Below are 18,722 nucleotides of genomic sequence, written 5' to 3'. Positions count from 1 at the left end.
AAGATACCATTATCCAAGCTGATAGTGGAAGGGTGCCTTATCTTACACTCACAGCCAGACTGCTGGCTTCTCTAAGTTATTTTCATGGCTGTCTGACTAGATTGAGAGTGTTTAGGCCCCTAACTACTAAATGTGTGCAGATCCGTCCAGGCAGAATTAACAGGAGGTTCTGCCCGCGGTGGGGGTGGGGGGAGGGTAGTCGTTTCTGGCTCAGCACTGACGCACCTTGTCTGCCTTTGAGAGTCTACTTTAGGGATGGAAAAGAACAGGGCAGTGTTTCTGTAGAGAGGAAAGGCCTGTGTCTGCCAGCAGCCGGGCGGAGTAGCACATGCCAAGTACATAAAAGAGAGTCCCAAGTTGGACCCTGAAAAAGGGAGACGAAAGAAGAATCTATGCATTTGAATTATGGTGTTGGCAACGAATACTGACTGTCAAAGAGCAAACACGTCAGTCTTGTGCCGTTGGAGAGGGAGAGGATGGGACCGAGAGGAAGATGACATTTTCATGCCGGTAGGCTTTCCATTTAGGAGGAGGTTGTCATAGCATTCTAGGTTTTTGAATAAAGATGACAGAGTAAGGACTCCAATTTAGAAAGATTCATCATCGAGTGCCACCTAGGTGGGGAAAGGAGCAGTGTGTTAGTCTGGGTGGACGGGAGAGCGAGAGAGAGAGAGAGCGAGCGAGCTTTATATCAAAGAGAAATTGTATATTGAGAAAACATCCCAGCCCATATCAAGTTCATAAATCCGATATTAGCTCACATATACTAGTCCATAAATTCCCCTTCCAACTCACGCAGCACATACAATGATGCCGAATGCAGGAAGATCACAGGCCAGTGGGTGAAAAGTTTTGTGCATCATCAGGCTGTGCCCTGATTGACAGGCTAGACTCCACCCCTACACTTATTTATCAAGGTGACATAAAATTGTGTAACTCCCACAAGTATCTGGAACATAGGTCTGAAGCTTGCTTGACCGAACACCTTTTTGGAGAAACAGTTGCCTAGAGCCCTCCTGGCAGCCACCAGCATTTGTACCCCCGCCATAATCCAGGGCAAAGTGTAGGCGCTTGTGTTTGCTTTTTCCCCCAAAGCGGGTGAGCCCACTGAGCTGGAGGCAGGGACACCAATGAGGACAGTGCTCTGGACAAGGTATAAAGGGCAGAACCTTGATCCAAGACTTTTCTGGGTGAGCAAGAGCAGAAAGGGGCTCTCTAAGAGCTCCCTCAGCTGTGGAATCGGCTAGAAGTTGCAATTTCGGGAGAGATGCTAGCCATCTCCACGGCCATGTGTAGAATATGGGACAAGTGGGAGTGTTGATAACTAAGATAGGTAGCTTAGGGAGGGCGGGGTAAGTAATTTCATTCCCAGTAGGTCCCCCAAGTGGAGCAAGCAGAGAACTAGGAAAGTCTTATGGTAATGGTTGGGCTCTGTCAATCCGCCTCTTCCAGCAGAATGGAAAGGACAGAATGACCCTGCAGTGGTCTCCACCCGTGGTTCCAGTCTTGAGTAGCAGCAGCAGATGGTGAAAGGAATTGTGCATTGGGCGGCAGATGACACTGCTTGTAGGACTCAGACTTGGGACTAAAGAGTTGTGTGACCGTGGACAAATTGCAGCCTGTGGGCCTGGATGTTTCTGTGGGAAAACAGGTGGGAAAGTCAAGATGAGTTGCTCTAGACCATCCAGTGCCCAAATTCAGGAATTCCCAGTGATCTGAGGTCTTAAGTGATGTGTGGTTTTTGTCTCTAATAATTTCTTTTGGGGACTTTGAAAATGTAAGTATTTCAAGTCTTGACTCTTCCCCTTTCTTTAGCATATGCAACAAATATTGAGCACTCTGCTAAGTGCTTAGAAGCAAAACAATCGAAACAATGTAATTTTTTGGTGTTGGAGTACTTAATACTCTAGTAGTTCCTTTGCTGTTGCCTTGGCTAAATGTCAACATTTGTCACATTGCATACCACACTACTGTGTGCAAAGTACTATTAGATATTCTGTATATCAATTAGATCTTAGTTTTCCAATGGAAAAATGTAATATAGCAGCCTTTCTTGGTCCATAGTGTGGGGTTGTCAAAGTGACCATGAGAGCTGAAGCCATGCAAAATGATCTAATGGGAAATAATTAGAATTGTCCTGTGACTCTTTTAAACAATCTTCTGTCACAGTATTAAAAGCTGTCTTACTGTTGATTACTAGACTGTGTACGCCCGTACAGAGCACTGTCTAGGAAACCAACAGGGCCAGTTATACCCTGACCTACAGGGTGTCAGGGAGGTGTCGGCTCGAAGCCAGGAGTGAGTGAGTTGATTATAAATGCATAAGGAAACAAAAGGGATAATAAAACTAATGTTTACTGTGCTGTAATTTGAAATACAAAGATTGAAGATAAAACTATGTTTAATTACTTTGATTCAGAACAATAGCAGTTCCGATTGCGTGGGCCCTCGTCCTCAGTAGCGTGTGATGTGGAGCTAGCAAATCGTTATCGTGTTCTTTTCCACGTGTGACTCCACTTTCACTGGCTCATCCTCTCCCCTCGTGATGTCATGAAGCAGCTCTGAGAGTTCCTTTACTCGGGAAGTTTTGCAGCCGTCATTCACCTGTGTTGTTAACCACACTTCACTAAGGCCTCTCCGGCTCACGGCTGCTGAAGCCCTTCATCGGGCTGTGCAGTTTGTAGAGTGAGGGCGCTGCCCCCATATCCACAGCCTCTTGCAAGTCAGTGTCCATTCCGTTCCAGTTTCCCTTCCAGCATTCATGTGCTTTTTGTTTCTTTGCCGCACTTTTACCCTTGCTGGCCAGCGATTCATCTTTGTGATGTGCATGTGACTTTTATCTTTGGGAGACAAGGAGGCCATCCGGCAGAACCCTTGTCTGTGGGTCCATAAGTGCATGACAAATGTGCTGCCATCAGTCACGGACAGACTTTGAAAGCAGCAGCATGATTGGTCATTGATCATGGTGCACAGCCATTCTTGATGAGCTCACTTGTGAGCTGAAGCGTTAGCAGTGGGATTTGTACTGTGTGCCATTGCTCAGTCAGTATGCTGTGTGGACTAAGATTTCAACATAATGTCGGGGAGGGGGGCTGATGTCATGTAACAAAACTACACCAGGGTGACAGAAATCCACGCAGTGCAGAATCAAGCCAAGTAAGGACTGCCTGCATTGCTATGTGGAACAAAAAGATGAAGCCTACGATCCTGATGTGACTTCCCTTCAATCATGGCGTAGTCACTTAATGTTGAAGGGAGAGAACAGGAACTATGAGCTTGGATCCAGAAGGAAATATAGAAACAAAAAGTGTACATTCTTCTCATATCTCCTGGTGTTTGTGGAGGCAGGTGCCCTATTCTCCCCCCCCTCCCCCCCCCCCCCGGCAGATGAGAGGGTGATGGTGCTGTGATAGATCCCTAGCGGGCAGTGCAAAGAGCACCGGCTTTAGCCTCATACTTGTACTTCCTCACCCACGCAGTGGGGATGATACATCTTAGAACTGCTGGAGGTTTAAATTAAAAGGAACGATTGCCTTGCTGGGCACATGCTAGGTGCCCAATAGTTTCTTTACTTTCCAAACCAGAATTTATCATTTAGGTTTATTCCCCACAGCTCACAGTTGTCTGGCATTTATTTTATATTGTCCAATTTGATGCAGAAGGAATGATGTGGGAATTAGCACATCTATCATGATAAGCAAGCAGATGATAAAAAATGTAACATGTCAGCCCCAAAGTGGTTAATTTTAAAGTGCTAGTTTAAGTAATTTCTGTCAACAATATCAATCATATTTCTCAGTAATGATTATTTTTAATTTTAAGGTAAAATGAAGTTTGTGTTGTTTACAAAGGGATTAGTTTTTAAAGATGTTTGTGTTTAGCATTGTTGACATACTTCTATTGATGGGTTCTTCTCTCCCATTTATTTTCTTAAAATCCTTGGGAAGTTCATTGTTTTATATGCAGTGTGTTCTCTGCCCTCATACACATTGGCTTGCTTCATTATATTGTCTGACGGATTTTTTTAAAGAACTGTTTTACTTCTGTTAACCTTTGCCTTTAAAATACGGATTTTCCAATTAGATGCGATCATTTTGGGAGGTTTCGCTTTTAGAAGCTTGTTTCCCTCGCGGTGTTCTAGCGAGCCCCACATGGCAGACCAAGGCGTAAGGCGTTGGCTGTTCTCAGTAGTATGGGAGCCACACCAACTTAACCTTCAGGTCACTGGCAGAAAGGCTCAGGTTACACCATCTGATAACATTGTACTTATGAGTCAACTCTTGGCAGGATTCGTGGTCCTAATTTGTCCCCCTTTTCTCCTAGTATCAGAAGAGAAGAAGTCTCTAAAGCGGACTTTCCAGCAGATCCAAGAGGAGGAGGACGATGACTACCCTGGAAGTTACTCCCCACAAGATCCATCCGCAGGACCCCTCTTGGTATGCCTTTACCATCCCCAGAGAGTTGGACCCAGTGACTTAGTGAAGCAACTTCTGACCTGATCGCAAGGGGATGGCCACAAGGTGGCGCCAGTAGCCAGCAGTAGGGAATCACCTTGGGCTGCGCTTGGGGTACTGGGTTCAAGATCCAGATGTGAAATAGCAGGTGGCAGCCTGCCTTTGTCTGTGGGTGCCCAGACTCTGGGTGGAGTCTGTTTATAACACCACTGGACGCTCCACCCCCACCCCATGCTCACTCCTCAGGAACAAAAAGTGACTTTTAAATTTGTCACTGGGGTGGGGGTGGGGGTTTAGACAAGGTTTCAGAGACATTTAAAAAGTGTACTTGCTTGGCCTGCCCCCAGGAGCATGATGGTTTGATAAGTTAGCAGCAGGGTCCTTTCTCAGGACAGGAAGGGTAGCATGCGCAGACTTGCTACACTGTAACCTATTAAAAATTAACACCAAGAAGCGAGCATTTACTGAGTTTGGTTTTTTTGTTTTTGTTTTTAATGAAAACTTTACTGTGACTTGGGTGAAGATTTACAGAGCGGATCATCAGTTTTACATCCAACAAGTTATGCACCTTTCGTTTCAACTCATTCATTGCAATCCATTTAATGTAACATCACACATCCCACTTACTCCCTGTGTTCCCTGTTTCCTCTTTCTCTCCAAGCCCTCTCAACTTCTGAGCGTTGTCCGTGGGTCAGTGCTGACCGTTTGATCTCAAATGGTTGATTATTCTAAGCTGTGCTGACCTCATTAATGTTTTCATTCCCGTAAAGACCTCTCTATGGCTTGGCTGAAAATTGAGCTCTGGGGCGAATTCAGTTCCAGGCAGAACGGTGACCCAGGGGTTCAACCAGTCTCTGGTCAATGAAGAAGCCTGCTCCCCTTCATGATGTTGAATTCTGTTCCACAGTTTGCTCCCACACTATCCACGGTTTACAGAGTTTTTAACTGGCTTTGGGGCGTGGCAGCCCTTCTCAGCCATTAACTCATGAATTCTGCGCAGTTGCTTTATTCATCTTTCTAAACCAAGTGCTGCTCGATGAGACAGTGAGTAACTTGCCTGGTGTCTTTGTTTGAGTCTAAGTCTCTCTGACTTCCGAGGCGTTCCTCCTCCTTGGCTCACACGGTTTCCTCACTCTGTCACTCAGAACATCGTTACTTTATTGCATCGTGGTGTGCTTTGTGCTGTATCAAAGAAAGGTTCACTTAGGCTGGGAAATCAAATGATAGCACTTAGCTTACCCACTGCCGTGGAGGCGTTTGAGTCAGAGCTACCCTGTAGGACCGAGTAGAGCTGTCCTGCAGGGTTTCCCAGGCACAGGCTGCCGCAGCTTGGGCTCACCTGGTGGGTTCACACCACTGAGCCTTCCGTTAGCAGGCGGTTCATAGTCACTCACTAGACCACCAGGGCTTTGTCTCAGAGCATTGTTAGGGCACGCGGCTGAGTGGTGAAAGACTACAATGTGAAGGGCCGGAATTCTCATTCCCAGATAATCGTATCAGTTACAGAATCATTCACTCCCAGTCACTACGGACTGGCTGACATGCCAGTGTTCTGTGTGCTCTGACAATCTAATCACTTTTTCTATGTACACGGAATATATTCTTTGTTTGCTTCTCAGTTTTGTTACCCCTTTGTAATTAATGAGTTTGACACAGGTACTTTTGAAAGTGGTGGCCCACTTGGAAAAATGTCATTTCTTCAAGCAAATCTAAGAAAGCATTGAAGTAGGTGTTGGAGTTTCATTTAATGAGCCCAACCACTGGGCAGACTTCCATGCCCTCCTGCAGAGCATTCTGCACCGACTACATTCCATCTGAAACGAAGCAGTACAAACCAGACTCTAGTCTTCATAGTTGCCAGAGACTTTTTTAAGGCACTCTATAGAATTTCATTTTTATCCTGGAAAATGTGAACTTAGAAAAATTAATTCTGTATGTTCTCTTAGAATTCTTATCATTCACTTTACCCTAAGCTATGGGACTAAAAACTATTTTTTAAATGTCAGGGAAGACAGGTTTGGGAATTTGTCTCCGCCTCATTTAAGTTCAGCTGATTGTCCTCACCCCTCCCCCCCCCCACTCAGTTCCGCTTACTGGACAGTGTCTGTTGCTTGTGTCGCCCCTGTGCAGACGGAGGAACTAATCAAAGCTCTGCAGGACCTGGAAAACGCCGCCTCTGGGGATGCCACCGTCCGACAGAAAATTGCTTCTTTGCCCCAGGAAGTGCAGGATGTTTCGCTACTAGAAAAAATAACAGGTGAGGAGGCCAAGTCTCGTTGAAATGGGAGGAAAGAGGGACGTGCCTCTGTTGCATCTTCTATGCGTCCATGCTGGGGTCTGCGGCCCAAGCTCTCAGGTTGTGTGCTCTGCTGTTGTGGGAGTTAGAGGCATAACTCGGTGGTGATTCTAGGAATTATTGCAGAAAGGCTGGCAGGCCACAACCTGTGGCGCTCTGAACAAGGCCTGTTGAAAACATGTGCACATTAGGGGGGAGTAGGAAGTTTTGGTGGAGGCATTAATTCATGACCTTCTTATTAAAAGAACTATTTATGAGTCAGTGCTTTGTTACGAATACAGGTGGCACCTGGATTATGAACTTCAGACTCAGATAGTGTTTACTCGCCCTTTGACATTAGGTAAATTTGGCCTCACTTTGAAATGATGAAGGAGCCCTGATAATACCGTGGGTCAAGTAAGCACTCTGCTAACCACAGAGTCAGCAGTTCAAACCGGACAGCAGCTCTAAGGGAGAAAGATACTGCTGTCTGCTCTGGTAAAGACTTCCAGTTGCAGCAACGCCCAGGAGCGTCACCACGGTCAGACACGATCAGCTCAGTGGCAATGGTGAACGGGCCGCAACAAAGCAGCCCGTCTGTGAAAGCAGCCGTACGTGAGAGCAGTTCTTCATCACAGAATGCTCCCCTTGCTGCACTTGCAGCTTTAAATCGCTGAGAAGACGCTGAGCCTTTTCTTGTGCTCGCGAACTAAGAATCCATGCGCCTGTTCCGACTTACCTACAAATTGGTAAAGAAGCAGGGACGGCTCCCATTCATAACCCCGCTTCCGCAGGTCGCGCGTGCTGCCAAACCCACAGACTATGGGGCCTTCGCTGCCAAGAACTCCAGGTGTGTGTTGTTAGTCATGTTGTTTTGCACTGATGGTGATTAAACAAGGAGGGGCAGTTGCCGTTCTTCCCACTTGATGTCCAGGCAATTGAAAGGTTACATGTGGGGCCAGGTCCAGCCACTCTTCATGAATGTTTCCTGACATCTCTGTTGTGTGTCCCACATCGCTTAAGAAGACATTACGACTTTGAGCAGTTAGGTGTGTTAGGCAAGGTCCCACGAGTGATGGAACTTTGGATTCAAACCTAGGCTGTAAAACTGTTCTTTCCAATATGAGAATCCAGATCTCTCTTTGCATTCTCATCTGAGGCCCACCATATTTCCCCCTGCACACCCTTGATCTGGCCACATCTTGACCTCCTTCCATATTGCTGAAGGCGCTCAAGGTCGGTCACTGCACAGACTCCCGGCCTACAGTGTAGCGTAGCAGGTGCTGTTGACATCCTACTCAGACCTCTTGGCCAACCCCAGTGCTCAGGAGTTAGTACCAAGAAGAAGGATAGACAGAAATATGGGGGCACAGAGTGCTCAGGGAAGATAGCATTTACATTTGATTGGGAAGGACTTTATTGAGATTCAGTGGTGGGGAGGAGCATCGACAGTTCCCAGGAAGTTTCCATTATTCCATTTGTCCACCTGGTTTTTAAGTCCTCTTATTCTGGTGGAGATCCTCCGAAAAAAGAGGAAGCAAGCTGTGCAAAGGAGCTGTGGGGTTTCTGAGGGAAGAAAGTTCAAGGCCTGCCGGCAGCCCGGCCAGCAGCAGCCCGGCCAGCAACCCCGCCGGCCGAGGGAGCAGTCCTTGTCAAGACCCCTGGCCAGCGTGTGCCTAGTTGGGGAAACGCCATGGAAGAAGCCTTCTAAGTGGTACAAGAAGCATTTCCACAAAACTCCTCTGCTTCCTCGCCTGCAGCAGCTTACTCTGACCGGACCCCACAGAGAGGTCTCTTAGACCTTGACTCCCCCGAGACTCTGATATTCCCTTCCCTCCAAGCCCATGATTGATATTCATCATCACCCCCTCCCATACACCTTCAACCTCCCTGTACTGTATATGCCTGGAAAAGTCTTCAGACTGGTTAAAAGTCAACATTTTACCTAGTACTGCCTTGTGGCTGCACAGCTGAACGTGGCTGAAAAAACAGGCCAGACATCTGATTTTGTGAGTGCTAAACCAGCCCCCGATTCAGCAGTTCTCAACCCGTGGTGGGCTGCAACAGTAGCAAAATGACAGTTACGAAGTAGCAATGAAAGTAGTGTTATGGTTGGGGGGGGGGGGTCACCACCACACAAGGATCTGTATGAAAGGGTTGTGGCATTAGGAAGGTTGAGAACCACTGCCCCAACTGGTTCTTCTTACTTACCCAAGGGCATTTTTTCAGTCTTCAGGGTTCCACCCCCTCCTTTTAAAAGATTTCCCCCTCCCTTTTTCCTTCTACTGGATCATTCTCAATATCATAAAGCATGTATTTTTTTCCCATGTGGTAAAAATGATTTTGACCTCATTGCCTTCTTAATACGACAACATCGTAAGTCTGTACTCATCTGTTTCTGCCTGCTCCCTCTAGCTAACCCAGCAGAGGGATACCCTTCTCTTACGAGACTTAAATCTTAGGGTGCCTTCCCCAAAAGGGAGCCACACCAAACAGTGGCTTCTGAGGGGATCCGCTGTGTCTGTAAAGGTCAGGTCAGAGAGGTCAACTCAGTAGGTGAGAAGAAAGTGGAGAACGTTGTACCTGCTCATCTTTGAGGTTAGCAAGGGCTGTCCCAAGAGCATTTCCTTGGGAACTGTACACTTGCCTACCCTACCGCCGTGGTTATGCTCGCCCAGACTTCTGAAGAGGGGACATGATTTGTCCAAAGTTTGGGCAAAGTTCCACACTGCCCTTTGATGGAGGCGTACGGAAGTCTTCAGGGAGGGGGGCAGAGGGGTGCAAGCACTGCCTTCAGAAGTGCCTGGACCTCAGACCTGGATGGAGGGTGTGTGCAGAAACAATAGCTTCACGTTTCTTTCTTTTTAAAAAAAAACAAAACTAAACTAAAACTGCCTGTGATTTTGTATCAGTACTTGTTAACCTACTCTTGCTGTAAGTGGAAGTGTGATTTGTCTTTGGGTCATGTTCAGAAGTGCTTGGAAGCAGCTGTCTTTATCAGCCCCTGTATTTCAAGGCGTGCAGGGAGTGAGCTCATCCGACCCAGGCTTTTGGGGCTCATAGTGAGAGCTGGAGGCCCATTGTAGAGACCTGCTTTTGAGTTCCACCTTCTCAGCTAACCACATGATAGGGACCCATCCGTTTTCTTCGTCCTTGTCTTCACCCACGTGAGATGAGCGCTGCTGCTTCTCCTTCAGAGGGACATGCAAAAACCACTTATGGGCCAAAAGCCAATGAAGGCACCTTTGAAATCTGCAAGGCAGGAACACGCATTTAAGCATGCTTCCGCGTCCTCTGCACTTGTCTTATTCACGGCACTGTTGGAGAATAGCCGTGTGAGGTTCTTTGCCAGGTCCCACTCCCTGGACAATGGCCTCACTTGAGCCATTCAGAAATGTTCTGCCTTTTTGACAGGAGTGAATGCCTTTGGATTTTTCAGTCTGCCAGTCCATTGTTTGTTCCAAGGTTCCGACTTGTGCTAGGACTCTGGACTTTGGGAGAGAAACTGTTAACCAGCCCTGGAAACATTTGCCATTGTGCCTTTGTGATTTGTATATTGTCTCTCTTTATTTTGGTCCATTTTTCCTTAGACAAAGAGGCAGCTGAACGTCTTTCAAAAACAGTGGATGAAGCGTGTCTCTTACTAGCAGAGTATAACGGGCGCCTGGCAGCGGAGCTGGAAGACCGGCGCCAGCTGGCTCGGATGCTGGTGGAGTATACCCAGAACCAGAAAGACGTACTCTCAGAAAAGGAGAAAAAACTAGAAGTGAGTAAGAACCAGATCACCTGCTTTCCCTCCCAGCAGCCTCCTCCAGGAGGTTTTTAGTATGCCTTCATTACTCCATTTTTGTCTTGTGGAAAATTCATGAAATAGGAACACCTTGCAGAGTCCATCATTGTTTGCACCTAGTTGAAAGTTGAAGTCACATTTTTATGTGTCCAGAAGAGAATAGCTCAAGTAGCAGGCACAGACAATGACCTCTTAATGGTACCATTTAGGATCTTCGTGGTGGCTTCAGTTTAACCTTACATTTTTTAAAATTTACAAATTGAGGCACAGAAAGAACAGAGGTGGTGAGTGAAACCAGAGTGTTTATTTGGGAATGTTTGATACCTGCTTATAAATTTCTTTTGGGAGTCATATTGAGATTTACTTGTATCCATACTGAGTTCAGTACGTAGGCAACTCTCTGGCCAGTTGTAAAATTTCACAGTAACGTGTGGGCAGCCCTGTTCTCCAACACTCTTTCACCCCCAGTAAAGACTGAGTCTTCTTGGAAAGGGCTCCCCAGAGTTCTCGTGATGTGCTTGTTTGTACATGGTCTCCCCTCGCGCTGCATCCCTCGGGCAACTGGGAAACCTTGCTCACCCCGAGCTTCTCAGCCTGCCTTTTCAGGGTCCCTTCTGATGGAACCAGCCTGGGAATGAGTTGGCAGCCAGAGGCTTTTTGAAGGAAGGGTGGCTGTGGGTTGGGGAGGTGCTTACAAGAAAACCTCTGCAGTTCTAGGTGAAGGAAATGTCATGTGGGTCATTGTGCCTACACACATACACACACTCACTCACTCACTCACTCAACTCACCTGAGAAGCCCATGCTCTTTGGCACCGAGAGGGGAGATTGCACCTCCAGCCTGGTGACTGAGATGAGTGTGTTTGCCTTCCACACGGCGGCCATCTGACTTGAGAAGGGAGGTGAGTGATTGGCCCTTTCCCTATCCCCTCACCTGCGGTGTTTGTGAGAACCATGATGGATGGTGGTGGTGGGAACGCCACGTTGCTCACAATCTCAAGGAAGATGGGAAACGGCTATAAAAATAGTATGTCTCAGATTTCTAAATCGGCACTGACCAGCAATCCTGAGGGGACTTTCACCAGCAGTACCAGACGGTCATTTATCTGAAGTGTTCATCTTTCACTGCGGAAGCATTTTCAGCACTGTGCCCCGGGACTAATAAGAGAGTGTAATTAATGATTCTGGTTGTAAGTCACCATGCCATCTGTTGAACTGCCCCTTGGCGACACATTAAGGGCTTTCTCTGATCTGTCAGACATTGATTATCATGAGCAGCTGTTGTTGGGTGGAACCTGGCAAGCTACCGTCGAGGACAGTCTTTGAGAAGGAGATGGGTTTGTTAGAGCAGGTTAACTCTTTGCTCTGTGTCTCCTCCCCACAGTTACACTTTGCTCCGTACATTTCTTGAGGAAGCATCTGGCTTCTGGGGAGCCTGCTGTCTGTTGATGCCACGGACGTCATAGCAGAGAAAGGAATCTTATTTGGGGCTGTCATCTAGCTCCCCCCTCTGCCCCCCCTCCCCCCATTCCTGTTAGAATTCTGTTGCTCCAAAGCAAAACAGGAAGCTCCCACCACCAGAAAACACAGATTGTGAATCAAAGGTGTTCTGGCCCTGTTCACTTCTCTCAGCCACAGGGACAAATAAATCCCTTCGTTGTAAGAATGGAGCTAATTGTGCAGGGTCTGCAGAAGCAAGCGACTGGATGACAACGCCGGTGGAGAAAGGTAGCTTTCTCCCTGCTTGCTGACAGCATGAATAGTCTAAAGGCTTCCCTTCACATTCTGCAAGCGACTGGTCGTTGGACCTACCTCTATTACGTGATGAAGGCAAAACGTGCCACGGATGTCCCCTGTGAAGGACACTAACACTGTCAACTCCTAGCCACACACCGTTCCTTGCTTGTCCTGCCCCCATCCCCATTTCTGTAGCAAGAGAGACATTTTCCATAGAGCTGCTTTTTCTTTCTTTCTGCTTAACAGGTCAAAGAATCGAGCTGACAAAATGCAAGCATCATTTTAGATTGCATTATTTTTTGCTAAAGCCTGTTATTGATGGGGCCGTACTAAAGGTATAACAAACCATCTTTTAAAAATGCAGCTGGTCCTGATTTTAAAGCTGCCACATTTAAATCCTGATCACGCCTTTTCTTTCTTTAAACCTTTTCATCGTCTTCAGTGGATTAATATATGGAATCCTTTGGAAATGTATGCATTTGCTTGGTAGTTTTCTCTTCCCAATGTTCTAATAGTAATTTAACTCGTTAATGCCAACTTTGGGGGTTTTAATCTTTATATCTTCCTTGAAGCATGCATATCTATTCTTTCTGGGGCCCCCTGCCCCTTTCCTTGAAGGTGTTCTGAGAGAGTTCTTGGTGGCTCTGCCCCAGCGGGGAGCATGACTCAGGGAGCAGGGGATGGTTCGCAGAAGCTGGCTCTGCCCTCAGGGTGTCATTCTCTGGCATAAACAGGAGAACACTAGTCAGACCAAAGAATTGTATGCCGTGTGGATTTAAGAAAAATACCACACGTTTCCTGGTGAGCAGAAAAGGCTTCAGTACAAGGAAATCGTAATTGGAGAAGAGAAATAGGTGTCTAAGTGGGGATCAGCCGGGTGGTAGCAGACAACCAGACCAAGGGTGTGCACAGAAGGGGCTGGTGAGCCCCAGTGGAGAATGAGGTGGGGTCCTCGCTGCGGAGCTGCCTGTTTGCCCTGCTGGGAGTGTGCAGGGCGGGGCAGATGCCAGCACACGAGCAGTGCAGGGGGGGCGGGGATGGACCACACCAAAAAGCTCGAGGCGAAGGGAATGGAATTGCTGCCCAAACTTTTTAACACTTCCTCATCCAACGTGAGAAGTGTTGTAAGGGAAATTATCAGAATCATTGTGTCTAAATTGAAATAGACCGAGAATAAAAGGCTAATAATAGCAGTCATTCTATCAACTTTTGTATTAAAATTACAATTCCCAAATGCCCAAACAGTTTCTGAGCACCATGGCATCCCTGTGGTGCACTGGCGTGGCGCTCAGGGCTCCCAGGGTGTCTGCAGCCTGTCCCTTGTAACCTTTTAGCTACAAAGAAATCGGGGTGTTTACGGTTCTGTTAGAAGAGCTCAGCTATGTGACTGAGTTCTGCTTGTAGAGAAGAGAGGTGGCAGGGACGTTTGCTAGAAACGTCTGTGTACTTTCTCCTGCTTTGTGACTTAGCGTGGTTAGGTGGAATCTCAACTCGTTTTGAGACAATGTTATTTTTTACCTTTAACCGTCTACTTCCCTTCTGGGCGTTGTGTTTCACTCTGACCTACCTCCTTTCCTTGAGCTCCTGCAAGCTAGAAGGAAGTCTGTCTGTCTGTAACCTTGTTGCCGCAACCTGGAGAATGGCCAGCGGTGGGAAAGCAGGTCCCGCAGAAGGAATTGGGAAGGAATCGGGACTAGCTCACCGGTGAGGCTGAAAAGCCACACTCCAGGCTCAGTTCTTAGCGTCAGACAACAGGGAAGGCTGGTCCCCACTTTACAGAAGGGACCATTTTTAGAAGTGACCGCTAGATGCCGTGATCTAAAATGGAGTCAGTCTTGTGTGTGGTGCTCCTGTGGCTGGTCGCCCACAGGGACAAACTTGGGAGAAGTGTGTTGCTAGCTGCAGGTTTGGGGGTGGTGGGGGTGTATGCGTGTGTGTGTTGAGGCGATAGTCATCCTTTATGAAAGCATGCATTTAGTGGCAGTTAGTTCATCCACTCCACACGCAGCCCCTAGTTGCTCTCTGCTTCTGTGGATTTGCCAGGCCTAGACAGTTCATCTACATGGGATCATGTGCCATGTGACCTGTGTCTGGCTTCTCTCGCTTAGAGTAACGCATCAAGGTTCCCCCACGTTGTGGCATAGATCAACACTTCATTGTCATTTACTGGATGGCCCTTTGGGCTGTGTTCACCTTTTTAGCTGTTGTGAGTATATGTTTTCAGTTCGGGCCTTTTCTTTTGTACAGCTAAGATTGGAATTTCCGGGTCAATGTCAGTGGCATAGTGGGTTATGACTTGGGTTGCTCGCTGCAAGATCAGCAACTCAAAACCACCAGCCCCTACTCAGCAGAAAGATGAGGAGGCTTTCTACTCCTGTAAAGAGTTACTGTCTTGAAAATCCACAAGGACAGTTCTACCCTGTCCTGTCCTATCAGTGAATTTGGAGTTTTGGTCCTTAATATACAAGAACCCAATGGATTTTTGTCTGTTGAGCTTATAGCCTGCGGTGTTGCTAAATTTTTAGATTCATTGCAGCAACTTTTTAATTGAATCTTTGGGGTTTTAAAAAAATCATGACTTCTAGAGGTTTGCTGCTGTTTTGCTAATTTGGATGCCTTTAACGTTAATTTCTTTTTGCTGTCTTACGGCCGTGGTTAAGACTTCCAAGACTAGATGAAATAAGAAGGATGCTTAAGGACAGCCTTGTCTGATTCCTTTTCAGACGGGCATGCTTTCAATAGCTCTCTATTGAGTGAGAACTGGGGGTTTGTTTTGCATTTGTAGCTTTTATTATGTTGAGGAAATTTCCTTCTGTTCCTATTTTGCTGTGTTTTGTTATCAAAAATGGTTGTTGAATTTTACAGAATGCTTTTTCTGCATCTATATAATCACGATTCTTTTGTTTATATAGTGGATTACCTTGTTTTTCTAATAATGCTTGTATACCTGGTATGAATCCCACCATATCATGATGGCTTCTTGTTTTGGGTTATTTTAAAAATATTTTGTTAGCTTGAAATTTCGAGAATTAGTGTGAACTTCTCTAAATTCCCCAGTAAAACCATTTGGTCTTTCTGATGTTGCAAGTTTTTAAATGACCAGATCTATTTCTTGTCTTATAGGCCTGTTAAGGTCCCTACATCGATCTGTGTTAATTTAGGTAGGTAATGTGTTTCTAGAAGTCGTCTGTTTCTTCTAGCTCTTCAAATGTGTTAGAATACATTTCTTTACAATATTGTGTAATTCTTTTTTTCCTCCTTTGGTTCCATTGTGATGTCAGCTGTTTCATTTCTTACTCATATTATTTGCTTTTTCTCTGTTGTTTGGTTTGCCAAGTGGCTTGTTGATTTTGTTAACCCTCTTGAAGAGCTAACGTCTTGTCAATTAAAAACGTTTTTTTTCTGATTTATTTTTGCTTCTGTCATTATTAGTTTCTTGGGGTAGAGGGTCTGTTTGCTGGTCTCGCTGTCATTGTTGGCGTTGTGTTCAGGCGGTTGTCGTAGCTCTCCCGTTGTGAGTTCTTACTGCTTTAGGCTATGCTCTGAGAACTGCTTTCACTGTGCCCCACAAGGCGTGCGTCGGCTTTTGTTCTTCCTTGAAGGAAATTTTAATTTCACTCTGTTTCTTCAATTATCCACTGGTTTTAAAGTAGAATTGTTCAGTTTCCACATCATCAATTTTTTTTTGCTTGATCTTCCTGTTGATTTTTAATTTTACAGCATTGTGTTCTGAAAAGAAGCTTCTAGTATTTGGATGTTTTTAAATGTGTTGATGCTTGCTTTGTTGCACATGTTTTAAGTGGCATATAAAAGAGTACATTGCCAAATCAAGTCATAAAGAATTCCTTTTTCTGGGATTTATGTGTGTAGAATTTGGATTGAGGTCATTGATTTATTTTGAGTTTTTTGGTGTGTTTTAGTATAAGAAAGGGGTCCAACTTCATTCTTTTATATGTGAATATCTTGTCATTCCTGCACCATTTACTGAAGAGACTGTTCTTGGCATCCTTATCGGTCCATAAATGTATATATTGGGTTTTAGATGGACACTCACCCCCCCACCTCGCCCCCCACAGGCCCCCTCTATGTCATTGGTCTGAGTGTCGCCCCTGTGCCACTAAAGCCCTGTTACATAGCTTCGTAGGAAGCTTTGATATTGGAAAGTATCAGTCTGCCACCCTTGCTCATTTCCAAGATGGTTTGACTGTGCTGGGCCCTTTACAATTCTAGATGAATTTGAGGAGCAACTTTTCCATTTTTGTAAATACATACTGTTGAAATTTTAATAGCGTTTTCATTGATTCTGTTTATTGTTTTGGAGTATTGCCACTTTAACAATATTAAAGCTTTCAATCCATACTCACGCAGCATCTTTCTGTTTATTTCGGTCTTTGATTTCTGTTACAGATTGTTTGAAAGCACCCTAGGGGGCTGCTTGCTGGCATATGTGGCATTCCTGAGGCTGTGGGCCTGAGCTGTGCATCACAAGGCCCGCAGATGAAGGGAGGGTGGCAGTGTGCAGTGGCTGCCGATCCTCGAGAGGGCACGTGCGTGTGTGTGTGTGTGTGTGTGTGTGGTGGGGGGGCGTGTGCGCGCATGAACAACAGGTCTCCAGGGCACTGCTGTGATGGGCGGATTCACTCAACAATGTAAAGGGACAGAGAGGCCTGGCTATCTAGATAACACTGTTAACAGGATTATTGGACTGACATAACCTTTGAGGTCGTGTCATCTGACTTCTGAGTTGCTGGAAAAACTCAGATTCTGGCAAAGAGGTTGGCCACACACCAAGAATAGAACTCACGACAGAGGTCTGGTCACTTCCCACCGGGTGGTACTTGAGTTTTTTTAAAAATGATTTATAAAGTCAACATCAGGGAAACAAGAGTAGGCCGAGTTCAGTGGTTTGCACAATCTCTAGGAATCGTGTTTTTAAGAAATGACCATCCTTTTCAGGGGATTAAAATGCTCCCATGACAGCATTTCAGAAGGAACCCCGATGAAAGCCTAAGTTGGAGGTGACTTCCCTGTCCCCATAATTCTAAGCCTCTCCTCACAGACCCACAGGCTGGCTGCAGGTTCCCCCTAGCTGAGCAGCACCCCCTTGGCTGCCCTGAACACTCAGGAGGAGCCTACCTTTTTCAGAAGACACAGCTGGGCAGGGAGAAGTGGCCCAGAATCTAGCAGTGCTTTGTGACTTTTTATTTCTGTTTGCAACTTGGTCATAACAATGTGAGAAATTCCCCAGAAGGACACTAAACAAACTGATGGTCGGCTGTGGTTTGAGCAGCATCCCCACCTCCGTGCAAGGGAGCAGATGGTTAGAAACTTGCAACAGGGATAGCAGCACCAGGTGGAGATGGCGAACTCCTTTCTGCGAACTTTGCAGTGAACTTTACCCCTTCCCCACAATGGTCTGTCTGCGTAAGGGCAGGCAGTAACAGGCGAGTGCATCCTTGCTGTAGTTAAGAAAGAAAGCCATGTTAGAGGAAGTTAGTGGGGACTAGACCAGTGATCCATCCACTGAGTTCTCTTGGGAGCTGAACTGTCCCCTGAGGCCTGTGTCGCCTTCCTCCCTGGATAAGGGGAGCCACTAAGCAGCTGTTGAAGCAGTTGAGGGGTTCCTGTGGGCACTGAGAGCTTGCACTCGCATTGCTCCTGCACGTGGAGAATTCCCGGCGTTTACAGCCCTGTTTTCCTGGGAGAGCCCCCATCCTCAGGTTTCCCCCAGAACTTCTCTTGAAAGCATGTATCATTCTCTGAGTGATTGGGAGTCTAGAGGCTGTAGGTCAGTCTTTAGATTCCGTGCACCCCTCTCAGCCACCACTGCCTCTGAGGCTGCAGGACCCCATGGGGTACACCTTTCAAGACAGCATCACCTTCATGTTCAGGCCAGATATGCAGCCTGAGTGTGTGCGCATGTTTGTGTGTTTAAAAAAATGCCACTTGGTGACCAATGAGCCTGATTTGCCAACATTCGAGGCTTCACTTGGAAAAAGTGGCACCACCCCACACTCGACTTCTCCCCCTGACCTGGCGCTCCATGTTCAGCCGCCGAATTATGTTTGTATTTCTTGACCGGCTTCCACTGGTCCTCGTGCTGTCTGGAACAGCACCGCGAGCCTCAGCTGGATGCAGAGCACGTGCGTAGAATTGCATGTACATCGGACCGCCTGTCACTGCTTGCCAGCCAGGATACCTACTCTTGTTCGTTCTTTCTTCAGAATGCTGGTTCTTGGTCCATTACTACTCGGTTGCTCTGCCCTGCCCCTCATCCCATATTTTCAAAGTAACATAGGATGCGTGTGCACATTAAGTATAGTGCACATTAATCATAATCTCATTACCCAGAGAATTACTGCTTTTAATTTTGTTATAATAGAATAACTTTTTTTTCTTCCAGTTAAAAAATTGAAAAAGTCAGTCATCGTGTGTTTTCACGCATTTTTTACATACCGTGGTCGTTT

The 18,722-nt window shown here is 46.4% G+C and overlaps 1 protein-coding gene across 2 annotated transcripts in view; it reads left to right on the top strand.

The window, feature by feature from the left end:
* The window catches only part of RPRD1B (regulation of nuclear pre-mRNA domain containing 1B), a 46,982-nt gene that overhangs the window by 15,901 nt on the left and 12,359 nt on the right, over nt 1-18,722 (top strand). For both annotated transcript variants that reach the window (XM_075528766.1, XM_075528767.1), the window contains exons 4-6: nt 4,324-4,436; nt 6,585-6,711; nt 10,320-10,495. In XM_075528766.1, coding sequence (XP_075384881.1) covers nt 4,324-4,436; nt 6,585-6,711; nt 10,320-10,495 — 416 coding nt within the window. The remainder of the gene's footprint in view (nt 1-4,323; nt 4,437-6,584; nt 6,712-10,319; nt 10,496-18,722) is intronic.

This window comes from Tenrec ecaudatus, chromosome 12 (assembly GCF_050624435.1).
Source record: "Tenrec ecaudatus isolate mTenEca1 chromosome 12, mTenEca1.hap1, whole genome shotgun sequence".
NCBI lineage: Eukaryota > Metazoa > Chordata > Mammalia > Afrosoricida > Tenrecidae > Tenrec > Tenrec ecaudatus.
This window is presented reverse-complemented; position numbering and strand designations above follow the sequence as displayed.